Source organism: Corythoichthys intestinalis, chromosome 2 (assembly GCF_030265065.1).
Source record: "Corythoichthys intestinalis isolate RoL2023-P3 chromosome 2, ASM3026506v1, whole genome shotgun sequence".
NCBI classification, from domain to species: domain Eukaryota; kingdom Metazoa; phylum Chordata; class Actinopteri; order Syngnathiformes; family Syngnathidae; genus Corythoichthys; species Corythoichthys intestinalis.
In genome coordinates this window covers 39,447,454-39,457,500 of record NC_080396.1, presented here as the reverse complement: position 1 = coordinate 39,457,500, position 10,047 = coordinate 39,447,454, and the positions used below count along the sequence as shown (strand labels likewise).

Below are 10,047 nucleotides of genomic sequence, written 5' to 3'. Positions count from 1 at the left end.
CGGATGGATGGAACATGAATCTTGATTCAGACTTCCACCCATTTATTTCTCATCCTGTTTGTACAGTAACTATGAATGTGATGAAATCAGGTCAATAACAATTCTTATCAATTCAATATGAGCAGATTTAATAGTTGTGAGAGTCTTGTCATGTCTTTAATATGTGCTTGTTAGCTCTGCCATAGACCAGAAGAGCAAGGAGAAGGTGGCTATTAAGAAGCTGTATCGTCCTTTCCAATCCCTCATCCACGCCAAACGAGCTTATCGGGAACTTAGGCTGCTTCGCCACATCGAGCATGAAAATGTATGGCTTTATTTTAGTGCAGTCATTTATTCAACTGGAATTTCTAGAATGCAAATGCAGTTCCCAAAACTTGATGAGGAGATGTAGGATGCATTCACAACAACTGCAATTTACTTTGTTTGTATCATTTAAGTAAAGTTAATTTTGAGGACAAGCAAACTTTGTTGATTCAACAAAGCTTACATTCCCTGTCGAGCCCTAGGCAAAGCTGAAAGTGTTGTTTGTTGTTAGAACCCACATGGCTCACTCAGTTTTTCTGTTTGTGAAAACATGCTTTCCTATATATACGCATTATATAACTGTTCGGTTTTGCGACTAATCCGGCAAGAGATTGCTTTATAATTGTCCTTGGATGTTATTATTTTAAAACAAAACAGTGAATTTGCTGTAAGCATGACTTTGATCAATACAAAGAAATGCACTACCCCAGTATACTGTCTAGGTTTCACGGAATAGATATAGTTTATTTAAACAATGACAATTTACATTCAAAACACAAATGCTAAACTACATTTAACGCTTTGGATTTAACAAGAGTTCACCTGCTTCTTACCGGGAAGGCCTGTTAAATTTTCATTCCAAAAAGCTTTGATTGCTGCCCCCAGCTATTGAAAACATAGCAGCTTTTCCTCTAAAACCAACTAAGTATGAAAGCAGTACGATTGGAATTTTGTAAAAAAAAAAAAAAATATATATATATATATATATATATATATATATATATATATATATATATATATATATATATATATATATATATATATATATATATATACTTCTGAATTTATTCAGCAGTGAAAGAAATGTACAAATTAGTGTACCTCTACCTCACGAAAATGTTATTCTTTCCCCATGCTTTTCCTAAAGGTGATATGCCTCCTTGATGTCTTCACACCTGATTCATCCGTGGAGAAATTCCAAACCTTGTCAGTGAGCGACCACATTCTTTTGTTAGTTGTCTTAGCTTGTCGAGACCCTTTGAGGGAATATGTGTGGATACATGGAAGGTTCAAGAATGAATGTGAAGAGCAAGCGTACGCATGTCTGTTTGGGTTGGCATGCTCTGTTGCTTATGATCTGTAATTCTTTTTCATCACTGCTTTTCTTTTCTTTTCAAAATCTAGTTATATGGTGATGCCCTTTGTAGCACAAGATCTGGGCCACATAATGAAAAAGCGGAGATTGACTGACCGCATCATCACATACCTGTTTTACCAGCTTCTGAGAGGACTTAAGGTAAATTAGTTCAATTCTGTGTTTATTGCCTAAAAGCCACGTGAGGAGTTTAAGGAGATTCAGTACTTCAGTACACCTAGTACAAAACACAATACTAGTCAAAATTTTTGCATTACTTATGCACTAAAAAGGACAAATTAAATCAGACATGCCCACAGTCCTGCCCGGGGGCCAAATGCAGCCCGTGGTCAAATTTCATCCGGCCCCCAGCCTCTGTCATACAGTAAAATCAATAACATCTGGCCCGCACACAGACTTAATAAATTGGTCAGCAGTACTGCTACCAGCATATGAAGTAGCTTACACACTAAATGCTGTTCCTCATTTACCCACTAAAAGGCAGCATTACCCCGTGTGACCTTTTACTCCCAATTTTCTAAAATGGCGACAATCAACAAAAAAAAGAAAGTTGACTCCAACGGCCGACGCTTCAAGGATAGGTGGAAATTGGACTATTTCTTCACTAAAATACGTAACAACTGTGTCTGCCTCATTTGCAAAGAGAAAGTCGCTGTTTTTAAAGAGTTCAATGTAAAGCGAGATTAACAAACAAGACACGCTGACATGTACGACAAGATTACAGGGAAGATGCGTAGCGAGAAATTGAAGCAACTTGAAGCTAGTTTAATGTTACAGCAGCAGTGTTTCGCAAGAGACCGAGAGTCGAAAGCCTAGGCACAAAGGCTAGTTGTGAGATTGATGAAATTATTAATTTAAAAAAATAATAAAGCAAAAGTGACACACATAATGGCTTGCTAAAATTTGCTTGAATATATTGTTCTACGTAAAGGACGTCAGCCAAGGTCGGCCCCCCACATTTATACCACACCAAATCTGGCCCCGTTTGCAAAACGTTTGGACAATGTCAACAGTGTTGTTAATTACGTTCGAATATAACGGCGTTACTAACGACATTTTTTTTTTTTTTTTAGTAGTGAGTAATCTAATTAATTATTTTTCCCATCTTGGCAACGCTGTTAACGTTGGAAAGGCGAGCGTTACTATGCGTTACTATGTAGGTTGAATGACGCGAAAAAAGTCTGAGGGAGACGAACTCACGGAGATGACAGAGCAGGAGTGAGGAGGAGGTAAGGAAGTTGTGACAACGTTGCTAACGTGATGCTAGGTGGCTCCAATAATACCTGACTGTAGCTGATAGCCTACAAACTACGCCCACATGATGCTATGGTAGATATCACATACTGGTATATATAAAACTAGATGCAAAATGACTGACACGGCGGCGTTAGCAACATGTATAGAGAACTAGATGCGTTAGTGAACAGGCGCCATCTTAAAGCAGTAGACTTCTCCGGAAAGCTCTGTTGTAGAGAACCTCCCTAGCGAACCTAAGTAACTTTTTATCTAAAATACTCCTAAATCAGAAAAATCTTGACTTGAATCTATCTTTAAATGATGAAACAGTTTTAAAACTTTTACATGTCAAAAGTTGACAGAAGGGAACTAATGCAACAACGGGAGCAATTTTAACAACTTTTAACGGTTGATTCAAAACATTAAATGACTTCCAAACATAGCAAAGGTTACTATCTAGTTATTGCAATATCCGCAATACCCCTGTGTCTCGTTAAGTTTAGGGTAAAGAATTGGGCTAGGGCCAATTGTACCAAAAACCCTTTAAACTTCACATAGTGTGACCTGTTTTTCTTTTTTCTTTTTTTTCTGAGAAACAAACAAACAAACAAAAAAAACATGAAAATTATCACCAGTTACTTTGCCAAGTAACTAATTACTCTTATTTTCAGGTAATTGAGTTACTAACGCAATTACTTTTTGGGAGAAGTAATTTGTAACTGTAATTAATTACTTTTTTAAATTAAGACTATCAACACTGAATGTGAATATACAGGATCTACTGTATGCATTGAGGAGCTCAAAATACTGTGAAGCAGTTGAACATTGATACTGTAGCTACAGTACATACCAGTGACCAAAAAGGCAAATCCTGCATGCCAACTGGGGCATCTTCATAACATGTGCCTCAAGGGCACATACCCTGCAAGTATAGTTGGAAAAGTCAAATAAATGTTACTTTACTGCAATTTGACATTCTGGCACTATCGGGAAGTCATTGTCAAAATACTTTGCGCGTAGGTACCAGGGTCATTCAATAACTAAGGCGAATTTTCGGTATAAGGACTTCTAATACAGATAGAAGCTTGCTTTTTTTTTTCCAACGTAGTTTCCCAGCACTGTCACACACTTGTCCCATCTGTGCACAAGTTTCCGTATTCCCTCAACATAAGAATCTTTGGACTGATGTCTCAACCAATCGCTCACAACACTTTTGACTTCATCGTCACTATCCAACTTTGTGCCATTTTTTTCCAGACATTTTTTCGATTGAAACATGTGACACCATACACAGTTGACAGTCTCCTATAAATTTCAACTGGTTTGCACCCTTCAGCAACCAAAAACTTGATAACTGACCGCTGTTCAATGGTCGGGAATGCTTCTTGGTCAGCCATCTTTGTTAATCACCAAAACTCTCAAAAAAAATTTTAATCTGCAAAAGAAATAAAATCCACGTGAAAAAGAAGCAAAACAGAAACATATATTTAAAAAGTAAGCTTCTATCTGTATTAGAAGTCCTTATAGACAAGTTTCCTGAGTGAAACATGGGCTGCACCATCGTTGACTTTTTCTGCTACGGACTTCCGCTTTAGACAGAACAACATGAAGTGCGGTTGAAGTAAGCAGTGTGGTTAAAACTGCAAAATCAAACCAGAGGAACCCACGGAATATCCTAAAATGGATTCAGCATGACGTAGATGAAGTGTACGTTTGTTTTTATCACTTCGTTGATCTTTCGTAGACAAAATTCTACAATTTGTGCAACCAGTGTTAACATGAGGCATAGATTGATGTACCGGCCTCTTGAGTGACAAAAATGAGGCTAATTTATAAATAATTTTACAGTTGCCGAATGCAGAAGGGCTGACACAGAATTTGTTGTTACAAGGAAATACTACAAGGTATTGTTCATCTGGTTAGATTATAGTTATGGTATTATGAGCTCATCATACATGTACGTATATATTGATCGCATATTGATCGCAATAAAACTTTTGGACAACATGATTGCATTTCTTTTTTTATTGAAAACGCTTCGTGCATGTGCAAAACAGGTCAATAAATCACAATTTATAACATTATTAGAAAAACATTAACGAAGGTGGAGCATAAGTTGAGCCCTCCATCATCAAAGTACAATGCATGTCGTCTCAATATATGTCCATCAAGGACCAATAAGTGTTGTTGTGAGGCACATCAAGAAGGATGCAGTATTTCCGCATCCATCTGCCAAATTGTCTTTTTTGAAGGATTTTGATCAGTGATGCCACTCCAGCTCCACTGTATGTTTTTCCTTTAGAGAAAGTGTAAAACGGAAGTCGCGAGGAGAAATGCAGAAGTAAAGCGGAAGTATCTCGGAAACTTGTCTATACCGAAAAATTAACCTTATTTATTGAATGACTCTTGAATAAGCTGCAACAGCAGCGAAAATAATTTTAACCCTTTTATACATGAATTATGACAACCTCAATCAGGATTCTTTTTTCAAATGCTTTTAGAACCATAACTTTGAAAGTGTTAAGTTGCTTGAAACCATATTTGTGATGTGTTTACCCATACTACACTCACATATAATTACACATAATACAACTGTACGAGCTCAGTTGTTTCTTAAGTAAACTTCAATTCACTTCTGCATGTTTCAGCTCATTATTTCTATTAAATATTATTTTCTACTCTATGGATAATATGTATTGTAAATTGAATGTCTTACAAGGCGACAGTATATAACTGGTTAGTGCAACTGCTGTTTGTTGCCAAGCGAAGAACCAATCTCTTTTTCTCACCGCTCTCTTTCAAATCTGCACGCTTGTGTGTATACTAATACATAAGATGTCTAAAACATCTACATCTGCACTAGTCATGAAACTTAAAGCCCAATACCATAGGTTATGGTACATTATGTAAGTAAACAACAAAAGCTCAGAAATATGACCATCTATTTGTGTTCTCGCTTTTTACAGTACATTCATTCTGCTGGCATCATCCACCGGGTATGCATCCTACATAAAAATGGTTATATTCACTGTGTCACTTGTAAGATGTAAATCTGAAAGCTGGTCAACTCAACATTGCAATAACAGTTTTGGTAGTCTGTGCTGGTATTCTTGTAATATTGATTCTGTTTATAGGACCTCAAGCCTGGTAATCTTGCTGTAAACGAGAACTGTGAATTAAAGGTACTGTATAATTGAGTAAAATGAATGAGTAAAATGAATGAAAACTGAACATCCAACCATATGATTGAGATTTTTTTTAAGCACTTCATTCTAAAAAATTTTCTTGTTTCATCTATTCAGATATTGGACTTTGGTCTTGCGAGGCACACAGAGAGTGAGATGACTGGTTATGTGGTGACCCGCTGGTACCGAGCTCCAGAGGTCATATTCAATTGGATGCATTACAGTCAGACAGGTAGGTATGGAAAACAAACAATCGCCAACTAGATTACCCTTAATTTCACCGCAGCAAAATATCTCTTCACGTTACAGTGGATGTCTGGTCAGCTGGCTGTATCCTGGCCGAGATGATCACTGGACAGGTTCTTTTTCCTGGGCACGACAGTATCCTCAAACATGGAGCATCGCTTACAGAGACACACACTTGAAACATATTTCAAGAATATATGAAAAAAAATGCTGCTTACCTCTCTTGTTGTATTATTTCCATGGATGTTGGACAATAGGCTCTGAATCAACGTTTACTCCCTATAAGAATCACTCATGATATGCATTTATTATTTATTAATTTATTAACATGAGCACTCTCGAATTAATATTGGAACTTTGTTCTACCACTTTTACCTTGTATTCCAACACTCCGGCTTTCTTTAGCCAACTTGCTCAGGTATTGATCAACTAAAAAAAATCCTTCGCCTTACTGGAACGCCTGACACCTCTTTGGTACAGAAGATGCAGAGTAAAGATGTGAGTTTTTTTTTGTTTTTGTTTTTATGTGCCATATGTAAATGCCAGAGTTAATGACATAGTCCATATTTGATACATGACGAAAAGGAAATGTGAACATTTGATTTGCAGGCACAGTCGTATGTTGAAGGTCTTCCTACACAAACAAAGAAGAACTTCAAACAAGTTTTTCCGTCTATGGAAGAAAATGGTTAGTTATTTTGCTCTGACTCCAAGATTGGCATAAGTAGGCTGTTGATAATATATTTGATAGTTTGACTTATGTCCATACGCAAATTGTTCAGGTAATTTAATATAATTATGATATAGTCAGACCATATAAATTATTGACGGTGTTTATGCTTAAATGATAGCTATTTTATCATCTCAAATGAAAAGCTCTGTCTGGGGGTGTGGCTTGCGATTGGCCAACGACCAGTCCAGGGGGCACGTCAACTGGGATAGGCTCCAGTTCAAGACAAGAATGGTGGAAATTCATTGATTTTTAGATTACAGTATTTTATTTCCTCCATTCCATTATTAATCTTTTACTAACAGAAAAAAAAAATCACTAACTTACGTTGACATCTTAAATATTTGATTATTTTTGTTGAATGTTTACGTCTGCAGCTGTGTCACTACTGGAAGGCATGTTACTGCTGGATCCAGACACAAGACTGACAGCCAAACAGGGACTTACCCACCCCTTCATGGCGGAATACCATGACCCGGAGAGCGAACCCGACTCTCGGCCTTATGATGACTCTTTTGAGAGCCTGGAGCTCGCCATTGGGGAATGGAAGAGTAAGTCACAGTTTAGGGAGCGGTTTTTTACCTGATGAATAAGATCGGGGAATGGAAGAGTAAGTCACAGTTTAGGAAGCGGTTTATTACATGATGAATAAGATCGTAGTAAGGCTTCTACTGCTGTACTTCTTTGCTTAACAGGGATGCCACTATCTTTTTTTCATGCTCTCAGGTCTCATCCACATGGAGATCATGACTTTTGACCCTGATGACCCGAGTAAGACGGCCATATAGGAGGATGCTTTGGCACCACGACCTGTAGCCAATATATGATATACTGTAGTTTGTTACATACCTGATGTTAAACTGTCAGACATATTACCTCAGTGTATTTTTTATTTCATTTTATTTCATATGTGATGGTCTAGAACTGTGGTATGGGCCAAACAAGAACCTGACTTTGTATTTGATGTTTATTAAATAAATACATTGTTTTAATTATCAAACAAATGTGAACATGTCAATGTTTAAAAGTATCCTTTCAAGGTGAATCAATGTCAGCCAACCATGCTCTTGATCATTAACGTCTTGACTGACTGAAATTATTTTACACGTTTTCTTTGTTAAGGCTCCGTGTTTGTCCGTCCATCTGCCCGTCCATCGCTGCCTGACTGTCTGTCTTGAAATATACCAGTTTGCATTTAGTCATTGGGTCTATTTTCTCTATACAGTAAGGCAGTGGATCCACTCACCGTTCGGGTTATTTCAAATCAAATGAACTTAGCCATGCGAAAATAGTAACAGCACTCAAATATTTATACCTTTGGCCACTAGAGTGCAGCATTAAATCAATTTTAAATAATTATAACCACTGTAAAAACACTTTGCACCCGGTGTTTGTGATTTCATGAAAAAAATAAAGATGTTTATGTTGTTACAAAATACAGTTTGAATGCAGAGCTCATAATCCAAAATTTTAAAGGTAGGCAAAGTATTAAATAATGGAAAACTAATTATGACCATCATGTTTTGGAGGTGCACTCCAAGTATACCTGGCCTGCGATGGCATGAAAAAATAAATTGCATGATTGGTAACAAATAGCGATAGCAATTGACTAAAAATTGAGAGACAGCGAGAACCAAAAGTGGTATTTACCATGTGTCAAAATGGATTTTGATCAGTGTCATTATTTTTTTGGTATATTGCAAAATGCATTTTAGTTTGGGTTTGTTTGTTTGTTTGTTTTTTTTGGGGGGGGGGGGGGGCGTATATGGCAGTTTTGCAGGCCATGCACGTCCATGCCATTGACGGCTCTGCACGCCCAAATGTTCCATTCATTTTAATTGGCAGAAAAACATGTGGTTGTGATTTTTGACCATACACTTTATATTAAAGCGCATTGACATTCAACTGTCACCCAAGTAAGGCTATGCCATTGACGGCTATGCACGTCCAAATGTTCCATTCATTTTAAATGGCAGAAAAACGTTTAATTGTGATTTTTTTGACCATGCATGTTACATTAGAGCGCTCTAATGTAATTTCTGCCACATGGCAAAAAAAATTTTGCCACGTGGCAAAAAAAAAAAAAAAATGCCACATGGGAAAATCCATTTTGCCACATGGCAAAAAAAAATAATACATTGCCAAAGAAAAAATGCCGCATGACAAAATCCATTTTGCCACATGGCAAATACCACTTTTGGTTCTCAGCCCTGCTGGATGCAGTTCTGTACATGACGACATTCATAGAAAAAAAAATCTAGTTCTCTAAGATCAAATGATCTGTTCCTACAGTCATGTGTGACAAAGACTCATTTGCAAATCATAAAGTATTATCCGTCTGTCAGGTTGCTATGCCAAGTTTGAATCTACATGGCTCGTTTATAAATTTGTGTGGTGTTTTTACTTGATCGCTCTTGTCAGTTAAAATGACACAGGATGGTGAGTCATTTTTAAAGTCACTGATCCTCTCCCGAAGGAATCTCTCTGTAAGAGCACATTCCAGATAAAAATCTTGGCAACTCTTTGCCTAAATAAATAAATAAAGCTGATGTAGAGCAGTTATAATTTTGTACTAAGATCTGCCCAAAGTCTACAATTGCAATTCCTTCTAAATCACAGCCCCATTTGTCATTTGTTTTGCAGAATTAAATATACTTTCTATACAGACAACATTGAGTTTACAGGTGAAAGTCTCATATCAATCCAAAAAAGAGTGGTAAACATAGAAGACTGGAATATCCAAATGAATACAGTATGTACACCTGAGTGATCTTGTGCTGTGTCTCTGTTTGATCAGCCCTTTCATTCCGTAATCTATTCATTTGTGCATCTTTCTCTCTATCCAGCGTCAACGTTGTCGCTTTCTGACCGTGCTGCCTCCTTTGTTAACTGTCTCCAGGTTTTTCTGTCCTCTGCCTTTCTAAAAGCTTCCTGGATTGTGCTGTTACTCCATTTCTTGATGCTGTCCTTGTATGCCATTCTTGGTCTTCCCCTTTTGCGTCGACCCTCTACCTTTCCTTGAATTATGTCTCTCGTCATGCTGCACTTTCTGTTTCTACTTATGTGTCCAAAGTAAGACATTTTCTTTTCAAATATTGCTGGTAGAAGTTCTCTCTTGATGTTTTGTTCTTTGAGAATGCTTAAATTTGTTCTTCTTGCTTTCCAGCTGACTCTCAGTAGTCTTCGGTAAAACCACATTTCTGCTCTATTTTCTTTACCTCTTTCTGTTTGATGGTCCATCCTTCTGCTCC

The 10,047-nt window shown here is 37.2% G+C and overlaps 1 protein-coding gene across 3 annotated transcripts in view; it reads left to right on the top strand.

Annotated features, from left to right (window-relative positions):
- Positions 1-7,911, top strand: part of zgc:171775 (STKc_p38 domain-containing protein) — a 15,888-nt gene extending 7,977 nt beyond the window's left edge. Inside the window, exons 2-12 of one of the 3 annotated variants that reach the window (XM_057820783.1) lie at positions 175-304; positions 1,172-1,230; positions 1,429-1,540; positions 5,602-5,631; positions 5,770-5,817; positions 5,938-6,052; positions 6,130-6,201; positions 6,485-6,564; positions 6,676-6,754; positions 7,174-7,347; positions 7,523-7,909. In XM_057820783.1, coding sequence (XP_057676766.1) covers positions 175-304; positions 1,172-1,230; positions 1,429-1,540; positions 5,602-5,631; positions 5,770-5,817; positions 5,938-6,052; positions 6,130-6,201; positions 6,485-6,564; positions 6,676-6,754; positions 7,174-7,347; positions 7,523-7,584 — 961 coding nt within the window. In that variant the 3' untranslated portion in view covers positions 7,585-7,909. Of the gene's footprint in view, positions 1-174; positions 305-1,171; positions 1,231-1,428; positions 1,541-5,601; positions 5,632-5,769; positions 5,818-5,937; positions 6,053-6,129; positions 6,202-6,484; positions 6,565-6,675; positions 6,755-7,173; positions 7,348-7,522 lie in introns of all 3 variants that reach the window. The other 2 variants (XM_057820792.1, XM_057820800.1) reach the window with 2 other exon arrangements.
- Positions 7,912-10,047: the final 2,136 nt, after the last annotated feature.